At 37.2% G+C, this 21,606-nt stretch overlaps 1 protein-coding gene across 1 annotated transcript in view; it reads right to left on the bottom strand.

The window, feature by feature from the left end:
* Window positions 1–932: 932 nt before the first annotated feature.
* TAB3 (TGF-beta activated kinase 1 (MAP3K7) binding protein 3) overlaps window positions 933–21,606 on the bottom strand; it is a 58,684-nt gene continuing 38,010 nt past the window's right edge. Inside the window, exons 5-8 of the mRNA XM_082864703.1 lie at window positions 15,930–16,023; window positions 12,438–12,521; window positions 3,465–3,566; window positions 933–1,143 (exon numbers count right to left, since the gene is read on the bottom strand). Of these exons, the coding sequence (XP_082720829.1) occupies window positions 995–1,143; window positions 3,465–3,566; window positions 12,438–12,521; window positions 15,930–16,023 (429 nt within the window). The 3' untranslated portion in view covers window positions 933–994. The remainder of the gene's footprint in view (window positions 1,144–3,464; window positions 3,567–12,437; window positions 12,522–15,929; window positions 16,024–21,606) is intronic.

The following is a 21,606-nucleotide window of genomic DNA, read 5'->3' on the forward strand; positions in this document are numbered from 1 at the left end:
TTGGAAGGAGGGGGAAAAAGGCTCTAGGGGCTGCAAACATTTCTTATAGAACCACAGCTGAGCTCAAGATTCCAAGTGGATTTTGGAATGGATTTACATTCAGCATACGTTCACTGTGCTATTGGTGAAGCGCAGTTTTACGAGAAGGTCATTCATAAAATCATAATTTGTAAGGACTTGGTTATTTTAAAAACCAGTGGCCTAATAAAAGCATGCAGTAACTTAAAAAATATATCTATTATGCGGCATAATTAGGTCTTAGTTACCAGTGTTGGTATAGCTTGATGAATCACTGTACAAGCAAAAGGGATCTTATTGCCTCTGATTGTACTTTCGAACAAAGGGCACGATATGCCTAATTCCTGACTGCTACAAATCACATTTTAAAACATTTTGTTTGTGTGTTTGAAATTACCCCTGAAAAAAGCAGCAATTACAAATACCCTTGTTATTTTGTCCCCCCAGGAAAACATCCTCTGGTTGCTTCTCCCTGTCCTTCTCTTCAGTAGGAAGCAACAGGAAGAAGCCTGGGGAGCCTGGGTTTTCCAGAGAGCTTGTGACCAGGTAAGTCTGCTCTGGCAATTCACAGTTTGTCTGCATAAACTGTAACATGTCACATCATGAATCAAAGTTCTAGTTTATAAAATAAGGGTAACTTATTTTATAAGTAACTTTAACAGCAGTAACTTTAACAATTGGGGTTGCACAGAAGAGCTCTTGACTTCTCTGTGTACATTCTTTCAGGAGTGAATCCTTTCCCCATTTCAAGTATCCCTTTCTATCTGTAACTCTGCAATGAGTTAAGAAAGGGGGAAAAAAACCCTCCCCATTTTTCCTTTATTGAGCACAAGCGGCTGCATTGTCATCCCCCCCCCCCCCCCACCATGTTATATGAAATGAAAAGGCTGGGCAGATGAACAGATTCCCCAGGTTTCCTTTCTTTCTAATGGGCGCTCAAAGCTTCACTCTCAACCTAGTGCAGACTCTTGGGAATTCAAGTGTACCGTGGCATCTCACACTGCTCACAGCGATTTAGTGCGGGGTGGTTCAGAAAGGTGCAGCTATCACAATTCCATGGAGCCCCTTCATAGTCTTCATCTCGGGGTTGTGTCCGAGGACTCTGTTTGGAGCTACTTGGATGCTCTGAGAGAAGTTAGGAATAAAAGAGAGAAAACAGAGTGAATTTTTTTCTAAGTATCATCAAAACGGAAATTCAAAATTACCCCCCAAAAGCAAGGAAAGTGGTATTGTGAAATGACAAAGCCAATAGTATACATAGCTACTAGAAATGCAGAACTAAATAGTAAGTTTATGATATATTTTCTACTTTGTTCTCAACAATTTACTTTTTTCCTACAAGTAGGTAGAAGTCCAGCACAGACTACCTTCCAAGTTAATTAAACATCTCTCGATAGTGGATAGTTATGCTATATTCCAGCCAAGTGAAAACAATGAGAAATGTTATATAGCATGTTAAATTAGTTCTGAAGTTTTCCCTCACAACTTCGGCCCGCCCATGACTCCCACCCCCCCCCCCCCGTAGTACTAGTCATACTATATCAAACATTGATTAAATGTGTGCCTTCTTCCATGAGACTTTCAGCTCCACAATATGCATGTTTTTAATCATAATGACTTATAAGTGGTGTGACAGTTCATAAAAAACATTCTATCATAGGGTGGATGGGTATGTCGATCCTTTGATAAATTCAAAATAGCTGTCCCTGTTTTACAAATTCAGGTTTTTCCAGGACCAGAGGTGTAGCTCCAGGAACAATCCAATCCAAAGCCCACAATCCTTTACCATTCCCAAATCCCAAAAACCTCCCCTATTTATCTTAAGAGGCTTGTAGTAGTGGGGGGTGGGGTGGATCTGGCCTTAAGGAACAAAGTCCACCTAGGAGAAGCTTGCATTTCTCCTCCTATGCCTTTGAGATGCCAAAGGTCTAGCTGGTCTACTCCAGGAATGCTTATATAGGCCATTTTCAAAATGCAAACTTCAAAGGTAACTAACTCTCATCAACAAGAAAAAAATAAAGGGGGGCTAGGTAACAACATGGAACTTGGCTTGTCATACAGACCATAGAGTCAATTTGACTAGAAGTCAAATAAGATGTTACTATTCCTGTTACAAAATTTGTCAGCAAGAAAATAAGTTGATATGATGAAACTTTAAAGGTAAATGAGATGAGAGTTTTTAGGTGAACTCTTGAGGAATAATGTTTTAGGACTGCCTACACAGAACAGTTTCTCCAGATTTTTGGTAACTTTTGAAACTGCTAAATTAAGCAATGGGAATTCACTGAATATTCGGATCATTTCCAAATAAGATACGAGAACATTAACTGCTAAACAAGTCTGTTTGCGTTCACTGGACATGTCTTGGGACCCACTAAAGAAAGAAATTAATTAGGTTATTAAAGAAAGAAAGCAGGTTATAGGATATGTTCATAGTTTGTCATACCAGCATTTCCTGACTGGCAAACAGTTCATAATTACTTCTTAGATTTTGCTAGAAACCAAGGCTCTAAGGTTACGAATTCTAATTAAAATATGTAAGTAAAAGTACTAAAAACTCATAAGGAAAAACATCTTTGTATGCAAGGAAAAAGAAGGGGCATAAGGAATGAGAATGTGTTTTGTTAAGAGAACAGAAAGTAATTTGTCATAAAGCTGGTTATTTCTAAACGGGAAAGAAAATAAGGGAGAAATTAATACGAATATAGAAAGTTGTAGAAGGTTTGTGAGAAAGGAATTCTATGGGTGGTCAGGACTAAGATTAAATTTGAGCGTGTAGCTGATTCGGTTTGTTATGAAGCAGAAACTAACACACCATTGTAAAGCAGTTATGCTCCAATAAAGATGTTAAACAAAATAAAATAAAAAGTACACTAAGAGGAAATCTTAACAGAAAAAATGTAATACTTTAATGTTAAAGGGAACGTGGTGCAAAACCTGAACTTGTTATCTCTCTGTTAAGAGTACAAAGTTTTCTTATAATATTAATCTGCTTTTGATAAGATATTGTAAAGTCCAAAACTTTCAAGTTGAAGTTGTTTTTTATTTATTTACTTGGCCTTGTTTCCTAGATACTATTATTTTTAGAGGACTCTGTCCCATATGGTGGCCACTAGAAATGCAGCCACTCTGAACTGAGGTGTGCTCTAAGTGTAAAAGGAAGATTTAGTATGAAAGAATGTAAAATAAAATACCTCACTAATTTTATATCGATTTCATAGTGAAATGTTATTTCACTTTTCTCTTTTACTTTGGCTAATAGAACATTTTAAATTATGTACGTGGCTTCAACTGTTACTTCTACTGGACAGCACAGCCTTAGAAACTCAGTAGAGAGTAATTTCTTAAGGGAAAAAAAAAGGTTGGCCTTTACTTATGAGAACTCTACATGGGTTAACACGTGTGTTTGGACATTTTGCACAAACTCCAGACACACAAGTACAAACCATCTGCAGCTGCTGCCTGGGTGTCATGGATGTCCTCCTGTACTCTGGAGGTCACGCTAATTCTTCGGGCTTTCCTCTCAACTGTGCAGGTGTCTGATGAGTCTGCATGAGAAGAAGCAAAGCCAGGAAGAAGGGATCAAGCTGTGCATTAGAAGAGCGGACAGGCTCACAAGGACCTTTCGCAGAACACACACAGTTGAGTATTTACTCTTTTACCTCATGCTACCTTTAGTTCTCCCATGAAGGTAAGTCCCATATTTAATACTGCTCTTACAACCTATCCAGAGCAGTGGATAAGGTGGTATCCACTTTTTCCATCCTCTCTAATTACTTGGAATAAATGACTTATTTCACCAGTTTCCCACTTTCTAGTGAGTTAGGGGTGCAAACTCAGTATAATTAAATGTCAATATGAACACAAAATTCGGGAGATGATACTTTAGCAATTCCCTGATTAAGCAGTAGTTACTAGAAAATTATGGGTTTAAAGTACACCACCCATATAAGGCTAACCCAAGAACACATTGCATTAATGGTAACAGTAAACCATAATAGCAGTACTTGAAAAATCAGAACCAACTCAAAGTAATACTATATACTGAGAATACATACTCCCCAATCTTTCAGAAATTCCAGTTACCTGTGTGTGCAAAAGCCTAGCAGACACTTCACAACATGGACTGCAGGCACACCAATTACCAATTTCTTGCGAGAATACTGTTTCTATTAATGTATAGGCAGTTAGTAAGTAGCGTTTTGTATTAAGTAAAAACAAAAAGTGGCAGACTTCATATGATTTACCCTTAAGAACCGAAGAAAGATCTTACATTTTGTAATCAGTTTGGAGCCCATAAGCAGCCCTCTAGTACAACCTACCTTTGGAAATCAGTGCTCCACAATCTTAAACACTGTTATCAGAGTAAAACAAAAGCAGAGTGAACATCTTAGGCTCCAGAGGATAGACTAAGGTAAAGTTCTACTTCTTAGAACTGTTAACCACTTTTATAGCATCACATACCTCCTTCTCGCTGACTCTTACAACAACCCTGTACAGAAGCACCGCTCTGGATCTGAACAAGGTCAGGTGGCCAAGACAACCAGGACCAGCGCTCAAGTTAAGTTGTACCACACCAAGGTCAGTGCTCTCGCCACTATGAGTTACCAATGTCAAGGTTGGGGGTGGGGGGACAACTTTCTGAATCAGCTGAGGCAGCTTATCTCACTCACACACACACACACACACACACACACACACTCTTGCGTTGCTTAACTACAAAGTCTGGTCCAAAAAGATTTCTCAGTCTCCCTTTCTGTCTTTCCTTCTTTCTCTAATTATCACACTTATTATTCAGATAAACATCTATATTCCACTTGGATATTCTAGGTCTTCTGCATTTCCATATGAATTTTAATTTCTACCAAAAAAAGAAAAAAACAGTAAATCTGGTATTGCATCAATCTGAGAAGAATAGCTACCTTAATAAAACTGATTTAATAACAGACATGGTTTATTTAGGTCTTCTTTAATTTCCTTTGGCAGTGTTTTATAATATTCAATGTACATATCTGGTGAAACTTATTAGTGTCATTTTTTGGATGGTATTGTAATTATCCTTTTATTTCCACTTTCCAGTTGTTGGCTAATATATATAAATATGGTTTTTGGATCCTGACCTTATATCCCAAAACCTTGTTAAATTCACTTATTAGTTCTAATTTTTGGTATCCTTAGATTTTCTTTGCAAATAATCATGTCATCTGCTGAATTTTATCAGATGGTTTTCAGTATCTAATGAAATGATCATATGCTTTTTCTCCTTTACTTTCTTAATATTGCATTCCTGAGGCTAAACCCAATTTGGTCATGATGTATTATCCATCTTTTGTTCTATTGGGAATACTTTATTAAGTTTGTTATGAGGGTTATTGATCTGTAGCTTTGTTTTCTTTTGGGGAGGTAGGTAATGGCTATCAGGTTTTAGAATCACGGTCCTGCTGGCTACATAAAGAAAATCGGAAGCATTCCTTCCTCTTATTTTCTCAGAGTTTGTATGATTGGCAGCATCTCTTCCTTAAATATTTGATAGAATTCACCCCACTGGTGCAACCATCTGGGTCTAAAGTTTTCCTTCTGGGAAAACTTTTGATAATGGATTCAATTTCTTTAATTACATATATAACTAGTTATATTTCCCTTTTCATCTTGTTCTCAGTATTTTTCAAGATGTGTCCATTTCATCTACAGTGTCGAGTTTACTGGCATAAAGATGTTCACTGCATTCCCTTATTTTAACAGGTAGCCTCATCTTTCATTGCTGATTTTGGTAATCTGTTCTTCGAGATCAGTCAACCTGAGAGTTTACTGACTTTGTTTATCCTTCAAAGTTTTGGCTTTTTTTGGCTTTGATGCCTTTCTCTGTTGTTTGTATTTTCTGTCTCATTGATGTTTCTTGTATTTTCTTTCTTTTCACTTCCTTTGTTCTACATTCTTAGGGTAGAATTTTATGTCATTGACATTAGATCTCCTTGTCTTATGTGAGCACTGAAGGCTATAAATTTCCTTCTAAGCACTACTTTAAGTGTTGTAAAGAATTTGGCCTTGCTCAAAGAAAGCTCTAGCTTTGGCCCCAGCTCCTGGAAGATAACCTCTAAAATCCTGAAATTTCTCAAGAGACAGGAGTGTCCTTGTTAATTATGGTGGGCCCTTCAGACCACAGAGTTTATGCTAATAAGGTGGCTCACAGTGGACATATCCCTTAAACAGGGTGATTCCTCCCACAGCCCTTGAATCAATTAACCGGATTACCACTAGGGAATGCTTCCTTAGTAGATACAAATCTGGTACTTGGTAGTCATCCACTAAGATTCTTTGTACCATTTTTAGACAGCAGTAGGCTATTTTAAATGCAGAGCAGTCAAAACATCCACAGTATTGGCTTGGCCAAACAATTCATTCAGGTTTTTCTGTAACATCTTACAGAAAAGCCTGAACGAACTGTTTGGCCAACCCAATAGTATTAAACAATAAAAAGAACATGTACTGCATTGCCACCTATAAATGAAATCCTTAAAACACTCTGTACCGAGTGTTGAACACAAAGCTGTTTAGGTTAGGTAACATTATTTTGTGTAGAATTAAAATTCTCTGATTAATCAGTTTGATGTGATTTTAAAATGTTACCCCTGTAGGTAACTTTTGTAACTTTTGTAAGTAAGGCCTTCTCCAATATTGTATGTCCTCATGATCAACCTACCTTGAGTTCTTTAAACCAAAGAGGATTAAGATATGAAATGCATACTTGACCGCAGGCTTGAGAAGTATAAGAATGGAGGAGAAGAAAAAGATTAATTTTTTAAGATACTGCAATGCTAGTTATACATTTGGTACATAAAACTCAAAAGAAAAGATGTAATACCACACAGAAATGATTTAATAACTATGCAAAAGTGATTCCTCAAATCTTGGTCATGTAGGATTTCCTTTGTCCTAGTCCCAATCTAAGTGTTATGCCCGCCTGTTGAGTACACAAGGATTCTTTTGTGGCCTGTCAATTAAATAATCGTAGATCTACTGCAGATCAAACTTCCCATTCTAAAATAAAACCTTTAAAATTCCCATTACACTGTAAGAATTATCTTTTAGGACTATAGTTTTTATAATGCTGAGTAAATTTAAACTATATTATATAGTTTCCATTTATTTGGGGGGAAGGGAGACAACAGAGCAGAGTAGAAGAACTTGAGCTCACCTGCTCTCACCAAGCCACCAAAATCACAACAAACTGCTGAACAACAATCAACAAAAAACACTGGAACCTACCGAAAAAGATATTCTACGTCCAAAGGCAAAGAAGCCGCCACAAAGAGATGGTAGGAGGGGCACTTTCCCCATATAATCAAATCCCATACCCACCAGGTGGGAGACCCACAAACTGAAAATTAATTATATGGCAGAGGTTCTCCCAAAGGATGAGGGAATGTAAATTGGTATAGCCACTGTGGAAGACAGTAAGGAGATTTATCAAAAAACTAAAAATAGAGCTACCATACAATCCAGCAATCCCACTCCTGGGCATAATATATCTGGAGAAACCCATACTTCAAAAAGATACATGTACCCCAATGTTCACTGCAGCACTATTTGCAATAGCCAGGACATGGAAGCAACCTAAATGTCCATCGACAGAGGAACTGGATAAAGAAGATGTGTCACCTATATACAATGGAATATTAATTACTCAGCCATTAAAAAGAATGAAACAATGCCATTTGCAGCAACATGGATGGACCTAGAGATGATCATACTAAGCAAAGTAAGTCTGAGAAAGACAAATATCATATGATATCACTTATATGTGGATTCTCAAAAAAGGGTACAAGTTCACTTATCTACAAAATAGAGAGTTATAGATAGACGTAGAAAACAAACTTGGGGGTAAGGGGGGGAGGGATAAATTGGGAGATTGACATAGACAGACACACTACTGTATATAAAATAGATAACTAATAAGGACCTACTATATACAGCAGAGGGAACTCTACTCAATATTCTGTAATGGCCTATATGGGACAGAATCTAAAAACGAGTGGATATATGTATGTATAACTGATTCACTTTGCTATACATCTGAAACTAACACAACATTGTAAATCAACCATACTCCAATAAAAGTTAACAAAAACAAAACTCATGGGGATCAGAAACCAAAAATCTACAACAGATACACAAAAGAGAAAAAGCAATCCAAACACAACACTAAAGATAGTCATCAAATCACAAGAGAACAAAAGAGGAAAAGACGTGCAAAAACAAATCCAAAACAATTAGGAAAATGGCAACAAGCACATACATATCAAAATTACCTTAAACGTAAAAGGACTGAATGCTCCAACAAGGAGACACAGACTGGCTGAATGGAAACAAAAACAAGACCCCTGTATATGCTGTCTCCAAGAGACCCAATTCAGTTCTAGGAACACAGACTGAAAGTGACAGGATGGGAAAAGGTATTCCATGCAAATGGAAGTTAAAAGAGACCCAGAGTAGCAATTCTCATATCAGACACAAGAGACAAAGAAGGACACTACATAATGATCAAAGGACCAATCCAAGAAGAAGATATCACAATTGTAAATATCTATGCACCCAACATAGGAGCACCTTAATAAGGCAAATGCTAACACAGCCTTCAAAGGAGAAATTAACAGTAACACATTCACAGTGGCAGACTTCAGCACCCCACGTACATCAATGGACAGATCATCCACACAGAAAATCAATGAGAAAACACAGGCCTTAAGATGACACATTAGACCAGATGCATGCACTTAATTGGTATTTATAGAGCATTCCATCCAAAAGCAGCAGAATACACATTCTTCTCAAGTGCACATGGAACATTCTCCAGGCATGCTGAGCACAAACTGAGCCTCAGTAAATTTAAGAAAATTGAAATGATATCAGCATCTTTTCAAACCACAACACTATGAGATTAGAAATCAACTACAAGAAAAAAAGTGCAAAAAACAAACACATGGAGGCTAAACAACATGGTACTAACCAACCAATGGATCACCGAAGAAATCACAAAATGCTTACGGACAAATAAAAAAAAAGCACAAAGATCTAAAACATATGGACACAGCAAAAGCAGTTCTAAGAGGGAAGTTTATAGCAATACCATCTTACCTCAGGAAACAAGAAAAATCTCAAATAAACAACCTAACCTTACACCTAAAGTAACTTGGAAGAGAACAAACAAAACCTAAAATTAGTAGAGAAAGAAATGAGACAAAGAAAAAATAGAGAAGATCAATGAAACTGAAAGCCGGTTCTTGGAAAAGGTAAGCAAAATTGATAAACCTTTAGCCAGACTCATCAAGATAAATAAAACTAGAAATGAAAAAGGAGAAGTTACAACAGACACCGCAGAAATACAAAGCATCCTAAGAGACTACTACAAGCAACTCTATGCCCCAAAAAAGGACATCCTAGAAGAAATGGACAAATTCTTAGAAACGTACAATCTCCTAAGACTGAAGAAATAGAAAATATGAAGAGACCGATCACAAGCACTGAAATTGAAAGTGTGATTAAAAATCTTCCAACAAACAAAAGCCCAGGACCACCAGAGGGCTTCACAGGCGAATTCTATCAAACATTTAGAGCAGAGCTAACACCCATCCTTCTCAAACTCTTGCAAAAGATAGCAGAGGGAGGAACACTCCCAAACTCAATCTACGAGGCCACCATCACCCTGGTACCAAAACCAGAGAAAGATGTCACAAAGAAAGAAAACTGCAGGCCAATATCACTGATGAACATAGATGCAAAAATCCTCAACAAAATACTAGCAAACAGAATCCAACAGCACATTAAAAGGATCATACACCATGATCAACTGGGATTTATCCTAGGGATGCAAGGATTCTTCAAGATCTACAAATCAATCGGTGTGATACATACATTAACATACTGAAGAATAAACCACATGATCATCGCAATAGATGCGAAAAAAGCTTTTGACAAAATTCAACACCCATGTATGATAAAAACTCTCCAGAAAGTGGGCATAGAGGAAACCTGCCTCAACATAACAAAGGCCATATATGACAAACCCACAGCAAACATCATTCTCAATGGTGAAAACCGGAAAGCATTTCCTCTAAGATCAGGCACAGGACAAGGATGTCCACTCTAGCCACTTTTTTGGAAGTCCTAGCCACAGCAATCAGAGAAGAAAAAGAAACAAAAGGAATCCAAATTGGAAAAGAACAAGTAAAACTGTCACTGTTTACATCATACTATACATGGAAAATCCTAAAGATGCCAGAAAACTATTAAGAGCTCATCAATGAATTTGGTGAAGTTGCAGGGTACAAAATTAATACACAGAAATCTGTTGCATTCCTATACATGAACAATGAAAGATCAGAAAGAGAAATTAAGGAAACAATCTCATTTACCATTGCATCAAAAAGAAGAAAATACCTAGGAATAAACCTACCGAAGGAGGTCAAAGACCTATACTCTGAAAGCCATAGGGCACTAATGAATGAAATCGGAGATGACACAGAAAGATGGAAAGACAGACTGTGTTCGGATTTGAAGATTCAATACTGTTATAAATGACCACACTACCCAAGGCAATCTACAGATTCCATGCAGTCCCTATCAAATTACCAATGACACTTTCCACAGAATTAGAGCAACAAATTTTGAAATTTGTATGCAGACACAAAAGACCCTGAATAACCAAAGCAATCCTGAGAAAGAAAAACGGAGCTGGAGGAATCAAAGCTACAGTAATCAAGACAGTCTGGTACTGGCACAAAAACCGAAATATAGATCAGAATAGAAAGCCCAGAGAAACTCACACACCTATGGTTACCTAATCTATGACAAAGGAGACAAGAATATACAGTGGAGGAAAGACAGTCTCTTCAGTAAGTGGTGCTGGGAAACCCAGACAGCTACATGTAAAAGAAATGAAATTAGAACATTCTCTAACACCATACAGAAAAAGAAACTCAAAACAGATCAAAGACCTAAATCTAAGACCAGATACTATAAAACTCTTAGAAGAAAAACATAGGCAAAACACTCTTTGACATAAATCACAGCGATATGTTTTTGGATCCACCTCCCAGAGTAATGAAAATAGAAACGAACAAAAAACCCCCTAATGGAATCGAATTCAACTTAAAAGCATTTGCACAGCAAAGGAAACCATCAACAAAACAAAAGTCAACCCCCAGAATGGGAGAAAATATTTGCAAATGATGCGATCGACAAGGGATTAGTCTTCAAAATATACAAACAGCTCATGCAACTCGATATCAAAATACAAACAACCCAATCATAAAATGGGCAGAAGACCTAAACAGACATTTCTCCAAAGAAGACATACAGATGGCCAAGAGGCACAGGAAAAGATGCTCGACATCACTGATTATTAGAGAAATGCAAGTCAAAACTACAATGAGATATCACCTCACACCAGTCAGAATGGCTACCATCAAAAAATCTAGAAACAATAAATGCTGGAGAGGATGCGGAGAAAAGGGAACCCTCCTACACTGTTGGTGGAAATGTCAAGTGGTACAACCACGGTGGAGAACAGTATGAGGTTCCTTTAAAAACTAAAAACAGAACTACCATATGTTCCAGCAATCCCACTCCTGGGCATACATCTGGAGAAAACCATACTTTGAAAACGTACCTGCACCCCAATGTTCATCGCAGCACTGTTTACAATAGGCAAGACATGGAAGCAACATAAATGCCCATCGACAGAGGAATGGATAAAGAAGGTATGGAAGATGTGGCACATACACACACACACACACACACACACACACACACACACACACACACACACATTGGAATATTACTCAGCCATAAAAGTCTTAAAAAATGATATAAATGAACTTCTTCACAAAATAGAAACAGACTCACAGACTTCAAAAACAAACTTACAGTTACTAAAGGGGAAAGATGGTGGGGGAGGAATAAATTAGGAGCTTGGGATTAACATATACACAACTATATATAAAACAGATACTCAACAAGGACCTACTTATAGCACAGGGAACTCTACTCTGTAATAGAGTTCTGTAATAACCTACATGGGAAAAGAATCTGAAAAAAGAATGGGTATAACAGAACCAAATTCACTGTACACCTGAAACTAACGTAACAGTGTAAATCAACTATACAAAATAACAATTTTTTTCAAGTTATTTTTTACGAAATAAATTGTATATCGTATTTTAGTTACCTTTGACCTCTAGGAGTTATTTAGTACTTTTTAGAAATTAAGGTTTTGGGGACATTTCATTATTGCCACAGTAACATCAATAGGGTAACTTTTAAAATGCTATCTCTAATGGAAATTTCTTCAGCTTTTTAGGTGAACTGCCAAGGAATTTTCATATTCATTTCTATGACGTCTGTGACATTTCCCTACTTACCTTTTTTAGGTGGCTTGGGTGGTACAACTGGACCAGGTTCTATGTTGTCATAAAAATTATTCATAGCTTTTGGATCAAAGTTACCTATAAAGAAAATAAAATCAGCAAGCATTTAGGACTTTTTCTCCTGTTACTTGAAATTTTTGTTGAGGAAAATATGGAAATAAACATTTAAAAAGGGGAACTGTTTTTCCAGGGTTTCAAAAATCATTATACTATCCTACCCTTCTCCCACTGAAACTGTTTTACCGTTTTGAGAAAATACTCAAGCAAACTACCACTTCAGTGTCTTTCTACAATGTATCACCTAAAGGAACATTTTTCTAACTATAAAGCTCATCTCTTTACACAGGATTAAGTATGTGGCGCACATAGGGAGGTAAATGAAGAAGAGAAATGAAAGGATGACAACTGTTTTCTCTGTTTGTTTTGATTTTAATGAACAAAACCATGAGAAAGCTCACGTTTATGTCTTTCATATTAACCTTAAAATTTTATCCATTATAAATTCAAGTATGGAAGAAGCTACACATAAATTTACCAAGATTAATCAAGTTGTTATGATAGCAGCAGCTCAGGGATTCCTATCTTCAAGAAAAGGAGAATCTTAAATGTTCCCTACAGACTTATCAATAATAAAAGATGATATGCTGCCAATTTCAGAATAACAGAACAATCTCACCTCTCTCAAAATATTCACTCCCTGATACAGTGTGTGTTTCAGCCCCTTCTCCTGACATGACAACGGCAAGGTCAGTTTTGATCCAATGCCAACTTTGGGTCCTACCTTCACATCTGTGAACCCATCATCACAATCTGCCAGTTCTGCATAATTCCAGTTAAGCTTTGAAACTGTATACATGTTTATTTACAGAGGATGATATGTGGTACTGATAGTTCAAATATATTGGATCTCTTGATTTCTAGACCTAATTTTCTCCCCCAACAAAAGTTTTCCTCACCAAAACCAACAATGAAGCTGCTTTTCATCAACTCGCGCACTGATTTGTATATTATCTAAATTCCCTGCCCCCCAAAATGTCTAGATTCCTTCTCTGGCTTAAAAATTTAGGCTGAAAACTCAGTATAAAATTTTTCCACAGGATGGAGGAGTACAATTTAGTATAAAATGGATATATTTGGACCCCTTATGAAGGGAGATTTAGAACTGCTTAAGCACCAAAAAAGAGCTCTTTGTTGCCCAACAGACACCAAAAACACAGCTCTGCGTTTATAAAACCTCAGTAACAAACAGTTTTCCTTGCAGGTACTATACACAAATGCTTTTAATCCATTTAGATATGCTATTTTTACATAAGTTTCTGAAAATAATTCCTGTGATGGCTCATGAAAGCCACAATGCTATTTCATTTATTAACTAGATCTTTTTATGCTTTAAGATGCTGCATAAGTATTTCTTCAATTACTTAAGTTACAGCTGATGATCTAATTTCTAGGTCCCATAAGGCTTACTAAAAATATCCCAACCAAATGTTTCAGTGTTTCTTGTTTAGCTTCAAAGAACACATTAAGCAAAAAAATTGATGCAACCTTCTAATATAGTAGCAATAGTTTGTCTAACCCCACGCAGTAGTTCTTTCATTGCTTAAAGCTACTAGGCTGTAGAGTCCCCTAGGCTTCTGAAATTAACTTCAAGGGTACCCAACCAGATTGCTCAACTTTCACATGGAAATGTGCTTCTGTCTATTGTTCAGAGAGTTCCGTATCTTTTTGGTTCCCCTGCTTCTACTGTATAATCTTGACTTAAAATGGCAACTGGGTACTTTAAAATACAGTAGAAGCTCTCTTAGCTGCCATAATTAAGAATAGTAAGTGGTGGTGGGGGAGGGGTGGCTGACTAAAACGGAATTCTTAAGAAAAATTACACGCCAACTTTATTTTTGGCTGCACTGGGTCGGTTGCTGCGTGCAGGCTTTTTTCTAGTTGCGGTGAGCGGGGGCTACTCGTCTTTGCAGTGTGTGGGCTTCTCATTGTGGTGGCTTCTCTTGTTGCAGAGCATGGGCTCTAGGCGCGGGCCTCAGTAGTTGTGGCTCGCAGGCTCTAGGGCGCAGGCTCAGTAGTTGTGGTGCACGGGCTTAGTTGCTCCGTGGCATGTTGGATCTTCCCGGACCAGGGCTCGAACCCGTGTCCCCTGCATTGGCAGGCGGATTCTTATCCACTGTGCCACCAGGGAAGCCCAGGCCCACTTTAATGTAACAAAACATATAAACATAGCAATATTTTAATGTTGGACCAAGACCTTTTCTTTATGTATCTGTTGACCAGACTTCTTATATTCTTTCTTAAATTAACTACACCCATCATGATGATCTAAAGTGGGGGTGGGCAAACTTTTCCTGTAAAGGGCCAGATAATAAAAGTTTTAGGCTTTGTGGACCTGTAATACAGTTGTAAGCCCTCAACTGCTGTTGAAACACAAAAGAAGCCCCAGACAATATGCAGACAAATGGGTCTGGCTATGTTCCACTAAAACTATTTACAGAAACAGAGAGCAGGCTAGTTTGCCGCACCCTGATCTATAATTCCCTGTTTTGATTTTAGAATGGAGCAAAAAAGATACTTTAAGAACATTTGAGAATAGAATCCTCTGATTTTCCTCTGTAATCATTTTCAGTTGTTTACACCCATATCTAATTCACAGTCCCTATATATTTCTTTTTTAAGTGTTTGCCTTTGAGTCTTTAAAAAGCAGTTGCCTATGGCTTTTATAGAAAGAGCAGCTTCTCCTGCATTCATGTCAATTTTGAAAACATTATGCCAGTTACAATACTTCTGTAATTTAAACGGGTTTAAAAACAGGCACAACTGACTCTTGGTAAGCAGACAATTCAGCTGATGCGAGCAATAGTACAGAGACGTGCCAGAATGCAGCCTCTCCTGGCTGTGTATTTTACAGAGGAAAATGAAGAATATCTCTAACCTGGCGAGTAGGGTAAATCAAAGTCAATTAAGCGAGCTTCTACTGTAGTATACTTCTATAAGAGAGCCAAAAAAAAAACCCCAAAACAAAATATCTAAGATAGAGTTGAATGTTTTCATGTAACAGATAACATAAAAAAACCGCATATGGAACTTATTTTTAAAGTGAGAAATCTGATGTTCTGATTTGGGATCCCTATTTTTACAGATATCTTAGATGACTTATCACATAATATAAATCTACTACGTTTTAGAATTAAACCCCAGCAATTTATAAAATATTCACAGTAAATGACTAAAAGAGGATAAATACAGAGTAACAACATAAAACAGTCTAAATGGTAAGAACTTAATGATGAAGTTGCCAAAGTAATACTATTTTTTGATCACCCAAATCTGATCTATGACCATGGAGTGAGGGATCTCTACCAGGACTGTGATCTTTTAAGAGAGTTTTTATCCATTATATCTGTAAAACCAAAATGATTGCTATTTAAGCAGCTTAAAACACCACACTATTACTTATGGTTTACCAAATAATCAAGTCTATACCTCTAGATTGAAGGAGGTCAACTTCTTTCAGTGTACAGTCAACATTTATCTGGAGTTGTCTGTTCATGCTTCTCAATCTTGTCATTTCCTCAGGCTAGTAAGAAAGGACCCAAAATAGCAATTGTGGGAAAGTCATTATCAAGCCCAACATTTAAGAACTGCTATTCACGTTAATCGTTCTGATTGGTTATTACCAAGAAAATGGCCCTAATCCGTTAGAGGACATGTTTAAGAAGTCCTGTATGTTTTTCAAGGAATAAAGTGGTGACATCAATATGGCCACATATAAACAAAATCTGCATATAATGTGGCGGGGCTGTAATACTACACTATGTTCTCTCATACAAATACTACCATATTTTAATCACAAAGCATTGAGAGTATTTTACGTCTACGTTTTCATGGTAAGGGAAACTAAGAATCAACCTTTTAAACAAGCAACGTCCACGATTTTAGTCTCGTCAAGGCTGGTAAAAATTACCACAGTACTAATTTTAATTAATGCTTATTAATTGTCAGGCACTATGTTCACCAGAATTCTCTCATTCTTTCCTCCAATCTTCCCAGGTAAGTACTGATATCACCCCCAATTTATACATGAGAAAGCTGAGGCACAAAGAAGTTATATCATTTTCCCAAGGTTATAAGAAACATAATTGATAAAGCCAGGATTTATATAGAGGTCTTCCGTATAAACTTATATGGAAATCTGTCTTTTTTCCTAGATCAAAGGAAGCTATTAATCTAGTACATGAAAATTTCAGAAACAAATGGATTCCATTCTTCCTCCAACTCTGTTTCCTTCTGCCTTGACCTTTCCAGCCCAGCCTACTCCCTAGGTCTTTCAGGGGCATACATGAGACTCTGAAATGTGAAGAGAGCCCTATTTTTCAGTTAAATAAAGCTTTTTGGAAGCTGCTACTTCCCTCGAGATTCTGAATTTCCTTACTATTTACATATATGTACAGTAAAAAATAAGAGTTTAGACTCCAGAGGCATGGGTACTGAATCCTTCAGCACAGCACAGCTATTAACCCAGTTACTCAGGTGATTTCAACTACATGAAGTAAAAGATAAATATCTGCTATGATAGGAAGACAATACTGTTAAAAACATGTAGTTTTGCTAAAAACTAAATACAAAAGAAAAATAAGCAAAATGGGTTATCTTAATTACCAATAATGCAAAATATTATGCTGTTAGGACATATTATCAGAATAACTGGGAATGCCCATTACATTAGCAGGTGTCAAAAGTTTTAAATGATATAACAGGCAGAATATAATAAGAGCTACAATCCCTTAGAATGCTAGGGGAACAAAAAAGTCATTGAGAAATATTTATTAGGGACTGCTTTCCTTTTCTCCTTCCTAGGGGCAAACCATGTGATGTTAACATGCAAAATGCTTACACCTTGTAATTAAATATTAAAAGTTTAAAACATATCTGAGCATTTATATTAAAGATAAAGCACTTGGTCAAGGGTTTCAAAGAGTGATGCTGTCTTCCTAGGAATATGTGAAAGAACCTATTCTTTTCTTTGTAGAATCACTGGGAAAGTACCTAAAGGAGCAAATCCTTCCTATGTATTTGCAGGGGGAAGGGAATGTTTCAGCCACAGCAGTCCTGAATAGTGAAGCTCTGTAACTAAGTATGGAAATATTATAATATACTTTATACTCAAGAGGCTACTATACATGGGCTTATAATAACAAAAAAGCTCTCGTCACCACGCTCATTTCCAAAGACAGTAGAACCACTGGAACTTGCTAAAACTAAGAGTTTATCTGTAAGATTCCTATGTCTATCTTCATAGCTTCTGATTGAGGGAAAAAAAGTTGTTTCTGAAACATTACTACCATTTGTCCAAAAGTATATGGTATTTTCATGGGGGAGGGGGTTTCAAGATTGGTTGTGTGTAATTCAGACTTGTTTGTAAAGTACCAGGATGTTTTATATCTGACATTTCCAAGTAAAAAATTCTAAGCTTTTTTCCAAAAGGTGGCAGAAATACCTTGAGTCACCTGTTCCATCAGTTTAAGAAGTTGTCTCAGAGACCAAAGTCGAAGACCACTAATGTTCTTTCATGGTTTGGCCCCAGTTACGCGTCTGGGATTGTGGGTTGGTCCCAAAACCCAATTAATCAGGACAAGATGAATGAAGGGGAAAAACTTGTGGGAGGGAATAACTGGAAGCTCTCTGATTATTAAAATCTTATTTTTCCTTCAAGGTATAACTTAAATTTCCCCCTTCTCCATGAAAGTGTCCCATCTTTGAACCCTACTAGCAAAAACTAACATTTCTATCTCAGAACTCTGAAAGTACTTAATATCACTACTATTTAGTTGGCCAGCACTTCTGATTTACTGTCTTACGTTATCTTTTCCTGCTCTCTCTCTCTCTCTCTCTCTCTCTCTCACACTCACACACACACACACACAAACACACACGTACAGGTTCACAGACAGATATATGTATGTCTTTTCACATACAGATGTTGTTAAGAGATGACATCTCCCACAGCATTTAATAAAATGCTTTGCAAACAGGAGACTGAGAAAACTGATGGCCGTTATGCATCCTTCACTTCTGCCCTCCTTGGAAAGGTTATTTCACTGCCCCTCTATAATCATCTGCAACTGCACATATAGCTGGTCACAAACCTGCATTTCAGTTTCATGAGGCACACAGGTTTCTAACCAATTTTTTTATACACTACTTGGTAAGAAATTAGTTTGAAACGTAAAGGAGGCAATATGTGCTTAGCAGCAAAAAAGTTAATTCTCTTGTATAATCCTACACGAGTGGGACAATGATAGTGATACCCATTTATTGAGCACCCACTTCACACCAGGCAGTTTACATATACTGCCTCTTTATCTTGACAATAATATTAAAATATACCTCTTATAATTCCCGTTTATAGATAGGGAAAATCAGATACAGAGAAGTTAGAACCAGTGAGTAAAGAGTTATTCTGGCTCCAGAGCCTATGTAGGCACCCTTTCAACTACATCATGGTGCCACGAATGAGCCTCTATGAACAAAAATGGAATTATGACTAAATGCTTTATTTCTTAATTAATATCCTACATAATATATACCCTTAATGTTATACATGTTCCTAAAGTTAAAAGGAAATCAAGTTTTTTCAAAGTATTTCACATTTGTGTTATGTATATATATATATATATATACCTAAAGCAGATTTCTCCAGTATCTTGTAAACAACATTTATTTTGTAAGAATACTATCTGTTGGGCATTGTATAAATTGTTTAATGTATATTATCTTACTTAATTCTAACAAAAATCCCATGAGATGGGTACTCCCCAGAAAACAAGCATAAAGGAAGTTGCTTATCCAAGGATATATGAGTGACACAGAAGGAGCAGAAAGAAGTAGGATTCAAATTCACACCTGCATTGAGAGCCCAGATCTTAACCACCATGTATAATTGTTCTTCAGCCACGCATTCCTATTAGTCTTCTATTTTACTCTAGGCCTGGCAGTGGAAACACATGGGAATCACACACTCAAATTTCTCACCTCTCAGATATTATCACCCACATGAGCCACTAATCTCTGAAGCTGGGTGATGGCTACACAGGAGTTCACTATACTATTCTGCTTATTTTATGTATGTTTGAAACTCTGTAACAAAAAGTTAAAAATAAATTATAGCATAGGGCAGCAGTTTGACTAACTTCCCTCTTTTTCTAAAGAAGTCTCATCAATAAAAGCTCTCGTGTAAAATCTGGTTTTTTTTTTAAAGCACTGATCTATGCTACCTTAGACAATTCTCTACTTCCAACAACAAAGAAATCAATAGGGCTTTAGCAGGGATTATTATACAGCAAGAAGTTGCTAAAAAAGTTTACATGGTTATTTTAGAGAAATGACTTCTATGCTAAGAAAATCTGTTTATACTCTACAAGTACCTAAAGGACTCCAAAGTGCCCACCCACCACTGGTGGATTCCCATTTGGGTTATGTTCTTCAATATCTCCCCCAATCAGAGGATATAATTAAGATTTTGATTGGGGAAAAAAAATGAGGCATAGATGTGATTTACAGTATCATCTTTCAATTAAAGAAAGCTTCGTAGGGCTTCCCTGGTGGCGCAGTGGTTGGGAGTCCGCCTGCCGATGCAGGGGACACGGGTTCGTGCCCCGGTCCGGGAAGATCCCACATGCCGCGGAGCGGCTGGGCCCGTGAGCCATGGCCGCTGGGCCTGCGCATCTGGAGCCTGTGCTTCCGCAACGGGAGAGACCACAACAGTGAGAGGCCCGCGTACCGCGGGGGGGGGGGGGGGGGGGGGAAGAAAAGATAGCTTTGTAATTTTCCATGTGTCTTAAGTAATTAAAACCCTTCCTTCTCACTTCTGATATTGACTATACTTAGGTATTTAGTCAATATTAGAAAAAATTCCATTACATTATTAAATATGCCTTTTTCTCAATAGTTAACTTCTCAGAAACTTCCACTGGTTCCCCATTACCAGCAGAATACAGTTCAAACACCTCCACTATTCTACCTATGCATATTAACGTGTTAAGACATCAGAAATCTCAGCTTAAATGAGGGAACTGTAAAGACTCCTTAAAGTCTGTCTTGACTTCAAGCCTTCATTACCTCATGCTCTTTTTCCCTTCTAAAATGCCTTCCCCTTTCCTCTATGTCTACATAGCAATACTGTACTGTTTAGTATTTTTAGGTTATGCTATAATACTGATTTTCATACAGTTATTAACTTAAAGGAAAAAGGTGAGTTCTAATAACCTTATGAAAATCAGATGAAAGCTAGAGACCTGCTTCCCATATAAACACACATATGAAACTCTGCATATAATTTCAGGGACTCACGGATCTCCTTTGAAGCCACGAACTTCAGTTAAAAACTTCTCTATGAGGGCATAGCTGCAGACATCCTGTCTGCAAGAGGCCTGACATATACACTAACTTCTCTAAACTTGTGCACTCTGAGAAAGAGATTACCCTTAGTTAAGAGACAGTTAAGAACATGAGGAATGGCTCCATGAAAAAGTAGAGATTAAGTTCAGCCCTGAAGAACAGACAGCATTTATACATATACACAGAGCTTCAGAAGACCACTGCAGCAGGAGCGTAATGTGAGCGAGCAAAAAGTGTATTGAGTATACACGGATAAACTAGCTGATGTATGAGTTCTCTCATTACCCGTGAGCAGACACAGCACTTACCATACTGTATCACAGTTATCTACTGATGGGTCTATTTCTCCCACTAGCAGGTATACACTAAGCTCCTAGTATAGGACCACATTCATAAACTGTAAAAAAAAATGCTTGTTGAACGAATCAATGTTGAAAGACGAAATGATAGGTTGGATCACAGAAAGCTTGTGATGTCACAGGATTTTAGGACACCTGTTTCCAATTTTTCGGAATTTTTAAAGAACTTTAGAACTCACAAATATTCACCAACATGTTAAAAATATATTACCGAATCTTTTCATGAGAGCAGTTCCTGTTAGGACCGCTGTTAATACTATTATCTTAGTTTCTACAATTATTTACACTAACCAAATTGCTCTGCTTTAAAATATTCTATAGTCAACACTTTCCCAACATGCATATTCATCTTGATCTAACTCATGTGCATTAATGTACTTAGAAAAATAACTTTTAAATGTTTG

Source organism: Leucopleurus acutus (assembly GCF_964270905.1).
Source record: "Leucopleurus acutus genome assembly, chromosome: X".
Taxonomy (NCBI): Eukaryota; Metazoa; Chordata; class Mammalia; order Artiodactyla; family Delphinidae; genus Leucopleurus; species Leucopleurus acutus.